The sequence below is a fragment of the Carassius gibelio genome, chromosome A16 (assembly GCF_023724105.1).
Source record: "Carassius gibelio isolate Cgi1373 ecotype wild population from Czech Republic chromosome A16, carGib1.2-hapl.c, whole genome shotgun sequence".
Classification (NCBI taxonomy): domain Eukaryota; kingdom Metazoa; phylum Chordata; class Actinopteri; order Cypriniformes; family Cyprinidae; genus Carassius; species Carassius gibelio.
The window spans coordinates 9,769,598-9,789,669 of record NC_068386.1 but is presented as its reverse complement, the minus strand read 5'-3'; the positions used below and the strand labels follow the sequence as shown (position 1 = coordinate 9,789,669).

The window sequence follows — 20,072 nt, the reverse complement described above, 5'->3', positions numbered from 1 at the left end:
GAGGAATGTAGATGTGTCGGCTATGAATATATATAGGCCTCTTCTCAAGTTGACTGGGTAGATCATTTGAAGATGCTCCTCCCGAACTTTGCTTATAAAAAAAATCATTTCTTAAAATACCAAAGATTTTGAGGGTATTCCTGGAGAAACATCATGTTCCAGCAGTACAGATCTCAGCACTTTGCAAATGCACACTACTCTGTCTGAAGAGGAAAATGCTAACTATGGAAAATAACTGGCCGCCAAGTGAACCAATTTGCTTTAAAATGACTTTTTAAGATACTTTATTGAAATAAATAATTTTGTCTTCAGGTCTCACTCCAAACCTGACATTTTAAAAGATAATTAAGACAATGTTGTCTCATTAATACATCACCTGTATTAATACACACTAAGAACAATGGCATCAAAAAAGCCTTTATAAAGCACTCAGCTGGCAGCAATGATGGCTCATTAATTTCTGCCAATGTTTCAACACAAAAGCACTTCAACAGATTCAGTGTAACTGCTACAGGAAGTGTCCCAACTAATTAGTAGTTGCAGAAACATCTACAGCAATTTGTTATGGTGTTAAAATAAAGTGTACGATGCAAAAATCTCTGCTTTATAAATCCGGAGGCATAATTTTGATTTTATTGAAGAGAGTGACTCATTAGGCAAGATTTAGATATTACAAGTATTTTAAAGGTAAAAGTGGCTTGATAATTATGGTTTGATAAAGCATTTGTATATATAAAGCATATGTATATATATATATTATGCATTTTATTTAAGAGTTCTTTTGCTTACAGTACTGTTTGGTATTATAATCATGTCAAGAAATCACATTTAAAACAGAATTGTCATATTCTAAATCTCATTCTGGTCTGTTTTGTTTGGGACGTCACAGTTTGCATGCTTGCACAGCCATGGCATTCTGAGGCCAGCTGTACGAATCCACTGCAAACTCTTCGTAGTCTGTGCTGAAGATGAGCGAATGAACAAAAGCCTCTTTATCATGTGGCTCCGGATGCAGCGTTGCCATTTGTTTTTTGTAGGCGTACTCCACAATCTGTCATGATGCACATAAAATGATTACGTAAAAAGAACACACAAGCACAAAGAATCTGTAAATAGCGACATGCATGAATCAGGTTTGTGACTTGAGAGTCATGCTCACCTTCACAGCCAGCTTGATGGAAACTTCCCGGATGCTGTTGAGAGGAGGATACAGACGCCCCTCTGCAAGATCCTTCTCAGTCACCAGTTCCGCTATAGTCTGTAAACATAGGTAAGACTGATGAATTTGAATGGACTAAACATGTAGACAATGTGTCTACTTGTGCACACACACAATAGATGTGGATTACACAGGCAAGAACAAGTGCGTTTTTCTTCCCTGTGACCAGCCAGATTCAATCAAAAACAGAAAGAGACCAAATTAATAACTAAAATATTTATTTTGTCTAGATTTAAACCTGATTTTCTGTTCAGCCTCTGGTCTGTGGTACCAGTATTGTTACTGTTAAAAGGATAGTTCACCCAAAAATTATAATTATGTCATGATAATCATGCCTCATGTCATTACAAACCTTTCAGAAGATAGTATCTTAAAGAATGTTTGTAGTTAAAAGGTTTTGGTTCCCATTGACTTCCATTGAATGTACAAAAGATACAATATAAGTCAGTGGGAACTGAAACTGCTTGATTATCAACATTCTTCAAATTATCTTCTTATGTCTTCAGCAGGAGAAAAAAAGGTCATACAGGTTTGGAAAAACATGAGGATGAGTAAATGATAAAAAAAACCTTAATTTCTGGTTTGGTCAGCAGAAATAAAATACAGAGATGAAATAGGAAATGTAGCCCTGGCAAGTACCTGCAATTAACTAATAAAAATGACAAAAGCACACAAGATTATTAAAACTTAAACTAAAATGAAAACATACAAAAGTGATGAATTCTATAATAGTATTTAAAGAACACTAAACAACACTAAGTGATGCAGAATTAGAACAACAGGTCAACTGGTTAAATAGCTGCCAGAAGCTCTTGCAGCATTAATTAATCTAAAACCAAAGCACAGCTGTGGTGCTTCATTGTGATCATTTCAAGATAATTCATTTTTGTGAATACTAACAGTCTCCAAACCTCTTGGCTCTACAACAGCAGCACTGACCAGCAATAACAACAAGGCATAATACATCACAATAAACTTTTGTTAGACCTAATTAATATAGACAACAAAATTCTCCAGCCACCATCCGCTGTAGTCAGTCATTATTCTTGTTGCTCATTATCTTATTGCTTTATTTACATCAATCCCCATCTCTCCCTCTATTTTTCTCAGTTAGTTTGCTTTATTAACCACTTTGCCATTTCACATTCACATTCCATTCCTGAGACTCGATAATCCTGAACCATAACTTATTGAAATACACAGAAGGGAAGTACGACCAGCAGAGATTGTGAAATTAAGCATTACCTCCTGCTGCCCAATGCTGTTTGAAGTTCAGACATCCACACTGCAGCTACACTGAAGCAGAGAAGCTCTGAGTGGTGCTAAAGAGATAATTCTCCTTCATTGGCACATGCTGATATGACACGTGGGGCTGAATGGCCTTGACTGAACTTTTAGGCTGCAATGGGCATCAGTTCTGCTTCCAGCAGAACAGGACAGTGGTTCATTGAGATTCAAAGCAGCTCTCTTGTTTACTCCGACTGATTCGACCATCTACAATACCTGACTACAACACTGCCTGGCTGATATCAGGTGAAGAACGAAAGACAGCTAGACAGATAAGTTCAGCAAAACACAAGATGACATTGCACACAGTGATAAGGTGGAAGATGTTTGCATATTGTAATGAGATTTTATGGGTTATTTCAAGCATGTAGATTTAGAGTAGTTCAATCAGCGGATTCATCTAAGAGCAGATATTAGGGATCCGCTGATAGACGGATCAAACACTCCCGTGTGTATTTGTATAAGCACTCGATGTAGAGAATCACAGACATATCTGTTGAGTGTGTGAACACAATGGTCAATCAGAGGTGTAAGGATTCACTCAACAGCACTCAAAATGCTAGCGAGAAATGCTGGTATCATCACATTTTTTTTTTTTTTTTAACCCTAACCCAAGTCGGTACTTTTGACAACCTTGTTTCTTATTATTAAATAACTGTCCAAGCAATTTAACTGAACATGTAACTGACCACATGAGAAGCACATTTCCAGGTTTGTAGGATCACAAACACACACCTCCACTGTGAATTTATCTTCAGTTGAACGCATTAGTTCTGAGGAACCATGCAGACTTATTTTTACAGATGTCCCCATGAGAAACTATTATCGTCTGAATGGGGCTTTAGAGACTGACAGAAAAAAAGCAAGAGAGATTCGATCACCTCAGCCGTAACAAGGAATATATCCTCAGGGATATGTCTCATAGCACAAGCGGTGACCCCCAGCCCCACTCCAGGAAACACATAAGCGTTGTTGCCCTGACCAGGGTAGAACTTCTGCCCATCGGGAAGGGTTACCGGATCAAAGGGACTTCCGCTTGCAAATATCCCTCGTCCCTGTAATATAAAACACAAAGAGTAGAAAATGAAACCAACTGTTTCACTCACTCACACAAATGTACATATGTAACTCCTTAAAAGCACCTCAGTGAGTGTGTAGCACTGCTCAGCGGTGCACTCTGCTTTGCTGGTGGGGTTGCTTAGAGCGAAGATTATAGGTCTCTTATTGAAGGATGCCATAGCCTTGATTATCTCCTCTGTGAAAGCACCAGTGATAGCTGCCACCCCTGAAGAGAAGAGAGGAAATTGAGTACAATAGTGCTGGGAAAACAGCAGTGTATATTTATTTATCTACAGTATATACCAATTATAGCCGTAGGTTTCAGCTCCTTTACTACATCCTCAAGCTTTTTCATTTGAGCATGCTCATGTGCAAACCTCTCTTTCTCATGGGTGATGTGATCCCGACCCTGAATGGGAGACAGAGAGATGACAACAGAGAAAATGACAGATGATGAAAGTGTATCAGAAACATATTATAGCACACCTCGCCGCAATTATAATGAACACAGATAATGAAGGCACAAAGAGACCGGTGGGCTGAGAATAATAAATGACACACAAAAGTGAGGTTAGCACTGACAAAAGGTCCAGAATCGAAAGATTCTTGAGAAGGTCACATGACATTTGGTTTGATATTTTATCTAAAGCAATTCAATTTATGCACTTTTAATTAAAAATAAAAGTACAATCAAAAGCAATAAAAAAGTATAATGCCCAAATACTTTTGGTTATTTCATGCTTTACAACATCTAAGTAAAATTTTAAAGACATAGCACCAGGCTGCAGATGATGTCTAGAGGATGTGTCACTATCAAAACCTCTCTGATCTCTCTGTCGTTAATAATGTAACATGGGCAAAATGATCTGTTCAACTGAACTGCTAGTGAAGACCTACAGTAATATTCATGGGCAATCAATTAACAAGATTCAGTAAGAAGAGTATAAACTCCAATACAAACCACATGGTGTGTTTGAATGTCAACAGTAAATGTAAAAAACCTTCAATAATAACCTCACCTTAACGATAAGTCCTTTAGAGTCCACCATCCAGATTTTCTTTAAACACTGCTCACGAGGAAGCCCCTCTTTCTCCATTGCCATAATGATGAGCTCCGCTATGCCCATTGCGGCCTGAAAACATAAAAATCTTGTTACAAATCTACATTTCACATAGACTTGTACACATCTAAAGAGATGTGTGAACTCTGTGCACTTCGCAACATTTCAATAAAAATCTCCCAGCTTGACTCCAATAATGAATCTTTAATGAATTCATTCCATAGACACAAGAATCATTTAAGACATTTTTTAAGTCTTATTGACAGAAAAGACGAACTGTGGTCTATTTGTGTCCTTGCGCTGCTGTTGCTCTCTTAATATGGATTAACAACCATCAAAACACTGAAAAATTGGCATTTAAAACTGTTATTTGTGGATCTGTGCAGCCAACACACTCACCTCCCCTGCACCCTGAAATACAATGGTATGGTTGTGCATTTTGCTCTTGGTAATGCGAAGGGCAGCCAGCAGTCCCGCCACAGCCACAGCAGCAGTACCTATGGGACAGGAAACACAAATATATTTCACTTAGGAATTATCTTATCTCTGAGGTAAACTACAGAGCCATTCATAAAAAGATGAGCTGAGCCTTGAGACTCAACTCTGGAAGCTTATTAATTGTAGACATAAAAGATGGAATCAATATGGAGATGGATTTCTGGAGGAATTGTCAAAGGAGTGAAATAAGCAGATGTTTATATATTCTGTCAAAGAAGAAATCCGCTCTAAAGATTGCTAGGGATCTGCTGATTTGGGGGTGAGTCAATTAAATGTACAGCAGTGTGGCTGTCTTCAGACAAGTCTATTATCATTATAAATCATAGATATCCGTGACAGCAGTTGGAGAATTGTAAACCTTATTTTTGAATGGCCCATATATTTACAATGTAAATTATATACAACAGCCACAGCCTAGACCAGTGGTTTTCAATCAGGAGATGACATCCGTACACACCGATTGACTGTTGCACAACTGAAATTCAATGACGGCTATAATGTGATCACCTAAAAAACTATGGTGAATATGTGAAAAATATGTAAATATGTATGAAATATGAAATGAGCACTGATATCAGCACAAGAAACTCCAAAATCAGTAGCTCCCATATAGAATAAGCCCCCTCAACCTGCTCGCTCCACTCCAGTGGACACATGGTTAACTCTGTGAACTGTGAGATTAGCTCAACATTTCAAATAGTGCGAATGTGTTCAAGTTGTTGATTGGAATGTGCCTGCAATGTTTGTTTAAAAAAGACTGAGAAGGGAGGACGGTAGAAAAGAAAATAGAAAAAAAAATACTCAAGATAACCACTCATTGCTACTGAACCATAAATATCAGAGGGATATAACAGTAGGAAGGAAAATCAGAGTGAGAGATATGGTCTGAAAGAATAACTTCCAATCATTGATTTCTGGACTACACTTTTTACTGAGAACCAGCTTAAGCTTATTATTATTACTCTTTTTTTTTATTAACCTAGACCATACTTAGACTGAATGTGTTCTGTGAGCTTTAATAAATTTTGTACAAGAGAAAAAAACCTAAAAAGCAGTGTGCTACTAAAACCTCTCTTTGTGTCCATACCTTGGATGTCATCATTGAACGTGAGGTACTTGTTGCGGTATTTGCTCAACAGACGGAAGGCGTTGATGTTGGCAAAATCCTCAAACTGGATAAGGCAGTTCACCCCATATCTGTACATAACAGAAAAACCAGTGTATATCTCTTTAGAATGCAGAAACACAAAAAGACAAAAGACAAGCTCAAAGCCATTTGTTTTAAGTACAAAGAATCTTTACAAAGGTCCAAATCCTCACAGTACCATTTCATGTTAAGTGACTAGTTAAATGCACTCGGTTTCAGCCTGCAGAGGGGGCCATCCAACTGCTCCTTTCACAGATGGGGTGGTTGTGGGCATTCAATCCTGAAGGTTTTTTCTTTCTCAGAGTGGGCTTGAGACTGTTATCATTACGTTTTAGTCGTTTCCACAGCCAAAAACAACTCTTAATGGTCAGAAAAGCAAATAACAATCTTTGTGTGATCAGTCAGCAAATTCTGTGCTAACAACATGGCATCTAATTCTCCCATTGGTAAATAAAAACCTACCACAATGATATTCAGAATCAATAGCGAATGATCTACACGCCCACAATCCTCTCTCTCTTGAGGACAGATCTTCATGAGAAAAACTGTAGATCTGCAGCGCCAATTCAGTGGTTTCTCTGGTTATTTATCCAGTCAGCAGAACAACTGAAAGAACAGTACAGAGCAACCAACTGATTTCCCAGTGGAATATAGAGAGCAGATTCAGGTCCGTCATATTTTGATGCAATTTTCGAGGTCGCAGACACCTAGACATGTGAAACAGGATGGGTAAACAACACAGTGTGGCTCCATAGAGAGCTGGCCTGTCACTTAACCCAATGCAAGAGGAACAGAGATCTGCATTGCTGTCAAGAGCTGTCGTGTATACATGTCATTCAAACACACAGGGGGGAAATCGCTGACTGTATTCACAATGACAATTGTCTGAAAGATCCATTATCCAGGATCCAAACTTAAAGGCACAGAATAAAAATCTGTGTACTGTATAAGAGATACAGATTGTACCGCTTGTTAGCTTGCTTATTTTGGTCAAGAACATGATCAAGTCCTCGTGATACTAGAACTATGCTTCTAAACACAGGTCGAGAGCTTCAACCACAAAAATTTGCGATGCTGATTGAAAATGTTCGTTGAAAACACAGAATCATTCAATTATGTTGCTAACCACAACCATAATTGGCCAGTGATGCTTTGGGAAACTTACCACTGAGCAGTTCTGTAAATTGGATCAATTTACTTAAGTTTTAAGAATGATTTGTACACAAATCAGACACTCATTGCTTCTCTCATGAACTCACAATGCAGAGCTTTGGTGGTTGTTGAGATTTAGTGAACAGATCCCACAAAAGCTGTTGTATAACTTCAGAAGACTTAGAAGAATTCATATACAATAAATATTTTTATTACACTTAAATGGTCCTTCTACAGCAAAATTGTAGACATACAGGTGTAGTTCCACATACAGAAAAAAATATTTTTGTCAAGTCCTTTAAAGCTGCGGTAGGGAACTTTTGATGCTCTAGCGGTTAATAAACAGAACTGCTTGCATCTTGCGGAAGAACATCGTAGCCGGAACTACTTCTCTCTGTTTATGTCTATGAAGAATCACAAAGGTACTGGGTTACTCCGCCGCGGTTCCCCCGAAGCAATCTAAAATAGTCCGAATATAAACACTTATTATAGGTGCACCCTAGTGATTCAGGACAAGCCAAAAACACGGTTTGGAAAATGGATTCATGGTGTACTCGCTTATTATATACATTTTTCTACATTTTGAACACAAACAAAATTACGGACCACAGCTCTGATTGGTTATTTTTTACCTGGAGCGGATGGCTTTCTGCAAATGGCAATAGGACCACTGGGAGGAGCCAGAGAAGCTTGATTTTTTTCACAGGTTATCTGTCTCATATTCTACTCTCAGGACATAATGACAGGTTTAATAAATATGTAAAAAATATTTTTTTACAAAAGTTCCCTACAGTACCTTTAAGTAATATAAATTGGTTTTGCGTATTCAGACTTCCTACAAAAAACTGAAAAATGCAATAAAAGTGTTCATCGTCTCCAGAGAATTTCCAGCACCAAAGAACTCAAGGTAAACAAGTTTAACTGAGTTCAGAATCTCATCTAAAGTTTTAGGAAACTCTGTCCTGAGACCCGGGCTCAGATTGGTCCTTCTAATCAAACTACAGTGTACACTCTGACATATCTGCAGCTGGAGGCAGGAAAGCAGTCAAGAGAGACCGACAGAGTTATTGCTCATGGATTTGGAAGAGAACTTGACAAATATAAATAGGACGTAGAGAAAGTGAGTCATAATCACAGCATGCTCTCTGATCTGTTGAAGTGCATCATCTGGAAGATGAATAATGAAATCGTAACCTCCTGATCTAGCACAACAATGATTGTAAAATATGTCAATATTAGCATAATAACAAGAAAAACTGCTGTCAACTAAATACGGTTTAATATTTGAGGTGATACAGAGTTAACTATGGCCCTCAGGGGTTTATTTTGAATAAATGTGACAGAAAAAGACAGAAACTACTAGCCTACAAAACAAAGCACCCATTCGGTGCACTGTGGTCTCATTCTCACAAAAGCTTGTTGTTTTTTTTCTGGCTCCATGTTCAGTGAGATTCATAAAGCAACTCTGCTTCTGTTGTAAAACTCAAACAAAGAGCTGGCTGGGGATCAGCTTCACTGGTCCTCTCCACCAAAATTCAGGCCAGACAATGACAGACACTCCCGAGCACATTGAGAGCTGCTGGAACTCTGTCTCTTCTTATTTGCCTTTACCTCCAGACAGGACAAAAAATGTTGCTCAGTGCTCTAGGACAGCTGTGCCATGCTTTTCAGACCAGGCTGCACAAATGGCTACTTGCTTTGATTCTGTAAGAGTTATCCAGATCAACAGATCAGCATCTGAGAATGAAGAAACTTCCTAGGTTGGAATAACAACTAAACACCTGTACATTTATTATTTTCTAAATTCTACCATGCAACACATTTCACAATTTCCAAATCTATTTGTCAGGCATTTTGAAGCTGAAGATTCTAGCCAGCAAATTCTATACAAACCATAAGACACTTCAGTCTCTGTCTAAATGGTTTTAGTAAGGAAACCAGGCTTCCTCCTAAAGAGGAATGCAGTAAATGCACTCAGATCCCATTAGAGACTGCTAAACTCATCGCTACGCCATCGCTAACAAAACTCAACAAAGCCCTTCGTCTCCTTGTTTAATTCAGCAATCATTTATTAGTTTTTTCCTTCGAAGATAAACTATTTGACCCAAACAAAAGTGTAGATTGAGTCTATTTCCATACATCACTGAGATTTGATGCTAACCGTCCAAATTTCATTGTTGCACTTCAGCATTCGTACACTTGTAACAGGAACAGAGCTGTTGGGAACTAAGTATTTCTCATAAAGTGGTGCACAACAAAGAAAACAGAAAAGGGAGGCAAAAAACACAGCCACTATGGTTTAGATTTAACTTAATCCTACTGGGCCATTACTGACCACACACACACGCAGGATATTTGCTGAGATTGGGTCTAAGAGTTCTGGAGTAGCTGAAAAGCTCTCAAAGATTAGCTTTTACCCGCATGACTACCATGCAGCCTACAGGCCTTTCAAATTAAAGATCATGGTGAGAATTCTGTCCAAACACAGCTGTTCAACCAGAGACTTCAATACACACACACATACACATCATATTTTTTAAGATTCCAGAAAGGTTTGCCCACATTATCAAGTTTAAAGTCAAACTGATATATCCACAAAAGTTTTGAGATTCATAAAATCGTATATTAGCCAGAATTTTAGACAGGAATCTTTTATAATATCACAAATGTCTTTACTGTCACTTTTAATCAATTTAATGCAACTTGCTGAAAAAAAAAAAAAAGAATCTTACTTCTTTTCTATATATATACATTTTTCTATATAATATATAGTTTAAGTAAATTAAACACAAAAAAATACTGGAAACAGAATGGATACTGATAAAGTTAATTTTTTTATATTTTTTTTTTTTGCAACATAAAAACTGTTTTGCATCAGAATATAACTGAAAGATCATTAAAAAAAAATAAGAAAACTTACAAAGATTCCTGTATCCATGACACCTTAGATCAAAACACTCTTGAAATGGAAGCCATTCTACAGTATTTCAAAATGCCAGAAAGACCTCATATAGTGTAATTATTCCCATCAAGGTTATGTAGGACAGGCCATTGACTCATGGTGAGCATTCACTGCTGCTCTGCAGGATCCCACGGGGCCCATGGGGCTTCACAGGCTGCTCTTTCTGTTAAACACTCAATTTCTCAATTCCAATCTGCAGGCAAAAATCAAGCGACATTTCCCTCTACTCCTTGTCCTAACATGGCTTCGTAACGTTGCCCTGAGATGGCCCGTGTTACCATAGAGATGAAACACTGCCACCACTGCAGCTCTGTGAAAGTGACGAGCTCTAATGAAATCGTTTGACATGGGAATTGTAGCGGTACACACAGAGGGGCTACAGGAGAACAAAACTTTTCAGTCTGTTCTGGGAGAAGATCGAAAACAAAATCAACCCCCAACAAATTACTGCAGCACACAGCCGGAGCCGGAGAAGCAAAAAAAAAAAAACAAAGAGAAAGAAAATCTATTCTTGAATTAACTACATCATAAAAGAAGCATAGCAAAAAAAAAAAATCCCAGCATTTCCCGCATAAAATGCTGCTTTTCTTCTGGGTGTGTGTTTCTTTATATGGTGTTGTACACTCTATAACCAAAACAAAGACCTCAAAGAGCGTCTGTGCACACCATTAGCTCCAGTTCTCCTTGCTAGAGCCATTGTGGGACAGAAAAGTGGCCTGACGGGGATTGGTGTCATTATTCTTCATCATTTGTGTCCGGACTTACAAAAAGGCTTGATGGGAAACAGAACACCTGTGGGCTGACTTACAAATTTACAGTATGAGAGCCTGAACTTCAACAATGAAAGCTAAAGAATTTACTATATGCATTTCATGGTTCTGCTTTGTCTTCTTTTCACATTTTGTTTCAAACAGCCAAAGCTATTTTGCACAAATGCTATTTATCTCAACTCGTAATTTGCAGTGAAATATGGCCTTTTGCCTTTCAGTGACCCTAAGAAGAACAGCTGGAGAACTATCCCCGCATTAAACTGCTGGGTGCGGTTTCTTTTAAAACTTAAATTGTAGTACTGAAAGAAGTTTAGAAATTTTCACGTACCTCACAGAGCAGAAAATGGTTCTCTCCATGTGATAACTATTTCTGATTCCTGAGTGTGAATAACTGTTGAGGTTTTGATGCTCACAATAGCACGGTCATGGTTTGGTTCCCAATTAAAAAGGTCTAAAAAGGCCTTGTCCCTTCAATGCAATCAAAGCTGTTTTAGATAAACACATAAATGTATTTTAACCTTCATTCAGAAAGCAAATTTTACTTTTCAGGATTTTTCCTGAAACACTGAGTCTCTTAAATTTAAAATTATAAAAGAGTTTATTAAAAATCACCAGGACTATAATCATTTGTTCAGTCAGCAACCTAGAATAATTTGTTTTCCACCAACTCTGCACTTTTGGGGAAAAGTGATGCTGTTGCCTGTAGTTTCATTTCCACCCCATTATTATAGAATCATGGAAATATTCAGCCAGCTGGAGGGAAATCAGACACTGGGGTTTTTGAGTTCTGCTTTAAATACAGCCATGTGTTGCACTAAAGAGAAGTGACGTGTGTCTATGTACTTATGACAACCACTGTCACACCAGACCACACCAGAACCTAAAGCAACTACGAGAACTTTGACCAAGACCCTGGTTCTTAAATGTTAATGTTGTTTACAAGTGCAGAACTTCCCACTATGTTCTTAGGTGGTTGCCATGCTGTTGCAAGTCGGTGGCTGTTGCTAGTTGATATTCTGGTCCCTATATCCCATTTGTGTCCCTACTTCAATGCAAGAGATTTTTTTAATTCCCCAAAAGTATAATGACTTCGAAAAGTAACAGCACTAATCTCCTAAACAACCCACATTATTTAAATTATCATTCATTTCTGTAGCACAATTAGTGTGATTACACATCAGAATTTGTACACTAAGTATGAGTTAAATTAATGGCAATGCATGCAATAACAAATTCCACTTAAAAAAGACCTAAAACCACTCAAAGTTTATTTCTTCATGCAAACAGCACTTAACTCAATTCATTGAACATACTAAAGCAAATATTAATCTTGCATCATTCAAAAATAAATAAAAGATGAGCTGTCAAAGAATAAAACTGCATAAAACAAACAACGACAATTCTGAACACAATATCTTGAACCATTAGCATCAGTGAGCTGAATGAGCCATCAGGCAGTAGGGCTGGTTATGGGATGAATTACATCACCACATGGCTCAGTATTGAGCAGGACATATGGGGAGAGAACTGATGAGGCGTGCAGTCAGCGATCCGGTTTGGGTGCCTGCCACTGAGGTCGTTTCTCAGAGCCCACAAACCTAAAGGCACGTGCTTCACCCCACATTCCTGCAACGCAATGGCTCAGCAATGCTCTCCAGGCATTTCCATCAGTGGCCTGTGGAAGGAAGCGTGTGCTGTGTGGGAGGGGTACACTGGGTTTACTATACCTGTCTGTGATGGCCTTCATAAATTCCTCCAGAAGCTCATCATAGGCCTGTCCACGTATTCTTTTATGCCTCAGACCAATGTACAGAGGGTCCTTTAGGAGTTCCTAAAAGAAAAGAATAAAAAGAGAGAAGATATAGGTTTTCATATCGATAATCCCAGGCATCAAGTAGAAACAACAGCATGACATTGCAAATCATCTTTTTACTCTAACCAGTGGAATAAAAAATAAAAAAACTAAAGTACAATACTAACAAAACTCAAAAAGTGAATGTTTATTATGTGCACAGCTCCTCTTTAATTAGATTACATTTGGTAATCTGGTTACCCCACAGCTGAACCGCCCACAGTGCCTGTAAGCATAATAGGTTAAAAAGGAAACAAAGACTGAGAACAAGAGAAAGAGAAATGCACGAAAACATAAAAAGAGACAGAAAGAGGCCAACATACATAGGAAAAAGAACTACACTGCATTTTCAATTAGGAAGTCTAGCAGCTGTCGCTCTTGTACAGATCTGCAGACTTCACACTGAGAGTCACAAACTGTGCGAAACTATGCGAAAAACAGAAGGAAAGTAGAGAGAGAATGCGAGCATCTTATAAAAGTTCTATGCGCCCCATCACTGAAAGTGTGCCAGTCAACCAGAAAAGAAAATGGATTAACAGAGCACCTGCATTACTCTCAACAATTTTTGAACTTTTTTCACATTTTTTGATCATGGTGAATGAGGAAGTGCTTTCATCAGAACTCATTCCAACACAGCACACAAAATTTCAGGCATAATCTTTTCTGATTAAAGCGTCTTTTATCTGATAGGACTGAAAGAGGAAAAATAGAAAAGGTTGTTTGGGACTGGAAAAGCAACAAGTGCTATGAAGTTGTGTTCTGTTATGTGTATATATATATATATATATATATATATACACATAGTTTCTCATTTAGCAAGACTTTCTTCTGTGTAACAAAATAAGACGTTTTGAATAATGTTAATAAAAGTTTTGGTCACCATTGACTTTCAATGTTTGAATAAAAACACGGAGACATTTCTAAAAGAAAGTAAATACATAAATAATAATAATAATGCATGCTCTCTGAAAAAATATACAGGAAGAGTGAAATTGACAAAAGGGATATTTTTCTTCCAGCACTACTTTGGACTTTTACATAGCAAGTGAGCACATAAAGGTGCCCTTAACAGAGGACTGTCTGGTTTCAGACGGTAAGTAAATTCATCAGTGTGGGAGAAGAAAACAGAAAGTGCAGGCTGTGAAATGAGAAGGTAGCTGCAGGCAGATTTATTGTGTTCATAATGCACTTTTAAGTGCACACTCAGTGGGGGGAGGAGAAATAAATATAAGAGGGTCTGGTTTGTTGTGACTTTGTTTTTTAATCTAAAAAAGTCAACTTCAACTAAAAAAGGAGCGTCTTTGAACCTCACAAGAAACTAAACAAACATCAAACTGCCACACCTCCTCAGAAGTGGATTGTGCCAGTGATCCCATCAGTGGGGCGGAGACAAAACAAGCCCCTCCCACACTGCATTTATAGGTTAGTGAAGTGACATTCAGCCAAGTATGGTGACCCATACTCAGAATTTGTGCTCTGCATTTAACCCATCCGAAATGCACACACACAGAGCAGTGAACACACACACACTGTGAGCACACACCCAGAGCAGTGGGCAGCCATTTATGCTGCGGCGCCCGGGGAGCAGTTGGGGGTTCGATGCCTTGCTCAAGGGCACCTAAGTCATGGTATTGAAGGTGGAGAGAGAGCTGTTCATGCACTCCCCCCACCCACAATTCCGTCCAGCCCGAGACTAGAACCCACAACCCTTCGATTGGGAGTTCAACCCTCTAACCATTAGGCCACGACTTCCCCCAAACCTTAAAGTCTGATGAAAAAGGTAGTTCTGAGTCCAGCAAGGATCTAGAAACATGTCCAAATTCACAAATCTTTTTACCATATTAAATTTCCTATCCATTATCTATTCACCTTCTCACCATTTGATGAAACCAGAAGCGACATGATAAAAAAGCACTGCAATAAATGTAACGTCTGAAAATGTAATACATCAGATTACAAGCTAGGATAATTTCTAAAATAACAGATAAGCTTTGACAGAAATCCCACTCTGTGTGAAACAGATCCAGATAATGCAAGCGAAATCAGGACAAAATCTGATCCTAGACCTGCATAACTACTCAGAAGTGCTTTTGAAAAAATGAGTCACTAAGTGATGAGAGGAAGCCTTTCTCTCTCAGGGATTAATACTGGGTTTTGGTGAACTACGCTCTGTGTGTGTGAACTGTACGTGTATGTAGTCTTTCAGGTGAGACTAAGGCGCAGGAACAGTCAGGGTCTGTTAGCCACAGTCAGAGAATAATGAGAAAATGTGTGTGTGTGAGAGAGAGAGAGGAGAGAGAATGAGAGAGGTAAGTCTCTTTGCCTAGGCCACCCACAACCACAACAGGCAGCACATTGTTTGTATGTGAATGTATGCGTGTGGATGAGGTCATACGAGGTGATAGCGGTAAGTGTTCCTGCTGTCAATCAATATAAGATAAATATAAGAGACCATATAAGAGATCATATTCCCCTTTTATACCACAGACACAAAACTGATGTGGTGACAGTTATCATAATCTGTTGTCTGGAGGTCTGCAGTGTATACAGAATCTCAAAGATCTCGATGCAGTCTAACACTGTTTAGACAAGGCACAATACTCCAGAAACACTCAAAGGAGGTATTTACATAAGTTCACAGACAGTGTTTAGATGGGTTTGATCAAGCTATTAGCTTTTGTTTGTACAGTCTGGTTCTACACTGCAGCTACAAAATCACTGAACTTTGAAAAAACATGTATACTATAGCTAGATAGATATATACATACATACCGTACAAACATATATATATCCAGTTTGCTGACACAAGCAATTAGCACATTTAAGCTCTTCCAAAAAGCCTGCACAAAGCCCTTCCATGTTGTTTGCTCATCTTGAACTTTCTCTAGCACCCAGACCACAGGCAGCGTTCTTTACGGGTTAGAGTTTAACCAGAGCGTACCAAACACCTTTAAATGATGTATGCTGATCATAGGGTAGATCAGATTCCTCATTGTCTGTATTGATGTTATTGACTGTGTTTGGAGAGTCAAAACTGATCCAGGTGCAGTCATTCAGCTCCCTCTGAGGGGCTCAAAGAGACGAGACAGCCTGACCTCAGTAGGCGTCTAGCTCCTTTAGAAATAACAGTAGACTTAATCTTTTAATAACCCTCATTTAATCATCAGACTACACAGTCCTATGAAACGCAAACACAGCTGTGGGGGTATAAGCCTGAATTCATCAATCACTAGACCTGTCATTTCTTCAGAATATCATGAAAATTAGATCTTAATTACCTGACTTGATAGAAACTGTCTTTAAATTTTTGACTTGAAGAGGAATAGAAGACTAAACAGCAAGCCATGTGTGTGGGTATGAAAACAAGCTTTCTGTACATCTACGTTGAGATCATTTTAATAACAAAAGCAGACTCTTTATCGTGAACAAATGCATGCAACATTAACCCAGACAGCGCAAAGTAAACAAATAAATATGTATAAATGTATAAATAAATGAAACAAAATTGGGGGGGGGGGGGGTCTCTCCACTCCTCCAGCTGGATACACTTGGACGCAAATGCAGATGGGGGAAGGGGGGGGGGGGGGGGGTCTAGAGAGTGAACTCATTAAAAAGTGTTTAGATGCCCGAGGGTATGTTGAATAGCTGACTGGCCACTCCGTATTCTGCAGCAGAAGACACATGTGGAGCTGTCCTGCTGGATACTGAAGCAGAAGTGAATGGGAAAACTGACTCAGAGCAGTTACACAACAGTGTTTAATGTGCTTTTACCCTCTAACTCATTTATGAGCTTTCTGTACAGACTTTCAAGAGTGTGAAGCTAAAAGCAAAAGCAAGATGCTTTGGACAAAAGCATATGCATGTTTCATCTTTTTGAATTCCTGCAGCAGCCTTTACTTTACTCTAGTTATTAGTGTCCCATGATCTTTCAAAAATCATTGCAATATGTTGATTATGTGCTCAGTTAATATTAGTTAGTTACCATTTCACCGCAATCTTTTGAATGATAGTGTATCACAATTTTCACAAAAATATTGTAACTGTTTTCAACATTGATAATATTAAGAAATGTTTCTTAAGCACCAAAAATCATGTGACACCGAAGACCGATGTTATAGCTGCTGAAAATTCATCTTTGACATTAAAGGAATATGTTTTCATGTATTCAAATAAAACTGTAAATTGTAATATTTAAAAATTTTATAGTCAGACTGTTTTAATCAAATAAATGCAGCATTGGTGAGCAGCATGCAGCATTCTTTAAATTACTTTGCTTGTAGAATAATTCTGATTAAATTAACCCACTAAACTGAAAGCTCTAATTAAAATGTTAAAGTTAAAAAAGTGAAGGTCAATAGTATGATTTATTACTGATTTTAAGAACCACAACTCTGTAAGAAATCATATTTCACAGTAAGTGATTTAATTTTCAGCAGTAAGAAAAAACAGTTTTAAAGTTTTGCCAAATTACTTTGTCCTGAACATGAAATCCTTTGTTTTCCATTACTAGTTGGTTGAATACAAGTATTTGGACTTTATATTTAAACATTACTTCAAGTTAGCATCAAGCAGCTAGTTAGCATTATCTAACAAAATTCTTCAAATAAGCTATTAAAATTTTGTATTTCATTATTTATTTTCAGCTGAAACTGCCTGTACTCTGACTTAGCTGTAAATGTATAAAGCAAATTGCTTTGTCAAACTGGAGGCAATTTACCCCACCCATTGGGCCATTTTTCTCCCTCTCTCCATCCATGTGAGATTTGGCATCTACAATGGCATGGATAAGCCACTGCTCTGGCACAGATGGAAGTGCCAGGTGTCCACTGGATCAAAGCCTTGGTAGATGAGGCAGTGGTTTTCTATTTCTGAGGCGCCACACCCTTGGCCCTGTTAAGAATGACATAGACTTCATGCTCACTAAATTTACTTCTGAACTCACGGGGCTATTCATAGCCTACAGCTACTGCAGCAGTCACCTCTGTCCTTCTGCTACAACATTGCAATGCTGAGACCAGTGAAAACAAATATGCTGGTGGATTAGAGTCGTGAGAGAGGATGCGGCTGCTAAGGATTGTTAAATCCCTCTTTGATTATGTCAGAGTAAGCATGATGGCAGGCGTGTGTCAGCAGTCACGGTCTGGTTGGCTGTGGTGCCACAGGTCTGCGTACCTCATTGTCTGTCCCTACGTCCAGCATAACAGGCAGGCACTGCTGAGGTGGCATTCCACCACAGGCCGTGTAGAGGGCCAGTTTACCCACAGGGATGCCCATGCCATAGCAGCCCAGATCCCCCAGTCCCAGAATCCTCTCTCCATCTGTCACCACTACAGCCTAGAAAAAAATACAACCAAAAATACAAGTTAAGACAATTCACAAACAGACTACATTAATGACCAATTGCTGTGTAATCAATAATTGCTTTTTAAACCTCTCTTCTAAGCTTGCTGACCTAATTTATCAGCAAACTTTATGATCAAATTACTTAATTATAATTAAAAAAAAATGTTTATCTAGGATATTTATATCTGTGATTGGCTAGGTTGGCTTGTAAGACTGCCCTCCAGCAAAAACAGATTTTCTGCTTTTATAGTCACATTTTCACAATAAACTACAAATTCAAAATAACAGCATGAGCTATGTAATTGAATCCCATTACCGGACGTAACTTTTTTACTGCTTCATTTCATACCACCCCGTACATCATTACCTTAATAACTTTTAAATGCTTAACGAGCAGATTAATATTACTTTTTGGCATATTATATGAATGTGACATAATATGACTTTTTTCATACCACCCCGTACATCATTACCTTAATAACTTTTAAATGTTTAACTAGCAGATTAATATGACTTTTTGGCATTGTTTTCATGGTGCATGTCATATAAATTTGGAATCAATGTCTTTGGAATTGGTGAAACCCTGGAGAGAGTTCATTTGTCTGACAGTGAGAGTTCTGGTACATTGTGTAATAGTGCAGGGTGGTGTAATTGGGAGTGGGCAAAACTCACACGAATGTCCTTCTCTGGCCAGCTCTGAAGTAGTGTGGAGATGTGGGAGCGGTCATGAATTGTAATAAAAAGGCCCCTACAAGACAGAAAAACAGAGTAAGTGACAAAACATGGTCAACTGAATTGATTCTGCTTTGTGTCCATAGCGCAAGAGCTTCCATTCATTATATACATAGGAAATCAGATTAGCAAAACAACAGTGGACATCTAAAATGAGGACGCAGAGTCTGTATTTTTAAGCTATTAAGTATAAATACATGGTCCAGATCCATTTGGAACAATTCAAGCATCAAGTTCTACCCTCAGCTAATGTACAAAGCTCCTTGCTATAAGGAGACAGATAAATAAATTCACAGATTTATTCATTTATTTATTTATATTTTTTATTGATTGATTTTGGTAAATTACAGTTTCTCCTGTTACCCTCTTTCTGTAACTGAAATAAAGCTGAAATAAAATAAAATATAAATGAGGTGAAAATCTAATTTAAAACAAGAAATATTTCTTTAACAACTAACTGAAATAAAATAAAGTTGAAGTAATTACTAAAACTGAAATAAAAATAAATTTAACCTAAGTAGCAATATAAAAAAATTATACAAATACAAAAAAAATACTAAAATTTAAAATGTAAATTTAAAAATAAAAGGCACATTAACATATTAATAAACAGTATCATAAGTATATAAATAATATTACATTTCTGAAACACTGGTCTGTTTCATGAGCTCAATGGAAACACTCTGAGCTCCTTCTAAATCTTTATCTGCTTCTGTTATTGTGTTACTAAAAAGTTGATTATATATTATCTGATGCAATTTGAATGCTTTGCTTTACTTCTCTACTCTAAATTATTTTCTGATCCAAATTAGTTTTTTAGATAGCCTGGCCTCTTTAAAGACAACAGCCCTGAATAAAAATAAAATAATAAAAGGTAGAAAAAAACAACAGCAACACAGATAACACAGATAACCCTAACCCTAACCCAATAATGAAGTACACAGGAAATTATTCTTTTGAGCAGACAAAACTTCATAATCAGTATCATCA

General features: G+C 37.8%; 1 protein-coding gene across 1 annotated transcript in view; it reads right to left on the bottom strand.

The window, feature by feature from the left end:
- Positions 1-598: 598 nt before the first annotated feature.
- Positions 599-20,072, bottom strand: part of me1 (malic enzyme 1, NADP(+)-dependent, cytosolic) — a 65,312-nt gene continuing 45,838 nt past the window's right edge. Inside the window, exons 4-14 of the mRNA XM_052618245.1 lie at positions 19,023-19,098; positions 18,180-18,341; positions 12,883-12,986; positions 6,212-6,321; positions 5,026-5,123; positions 4,585-4,698; positions 3,869-3,974; positions 3,649-3,791; positions 3,388-3,561; positions 1,160-1,258; positions 599-1,051 (exon numbers count right to left, since the gene is read on the bottom strand). Of these exons, the coding sequence (XP_052474205.1) occupies positions 884-1,051; positions 1,160-1,258; positions 3,388-3,561; positions 3,649-3,791; positions 3,869-3,974; positions 4,585-4,698; positions 5,026-5,123; positions 6,212-6,321; positions 12,883-12,986; positions 18,180-18,341; positions 19,023-19,098 (1,354 nt within the window). The 3' untranslated portion in view covers positions 599-883. The remainder of the gene's footprint in view (positions 1,052-1,159; positions 1,259-3,387; positions 3,562-3,648; positions 3,792-3,868; positions 3,975-4,584; positions 4,699-5,025; positions 5,124-6,211; positions 6,322-12,882; positions 12,987-18,179; positions 18,342-19,022; positions 19,099-20,072) is intronic.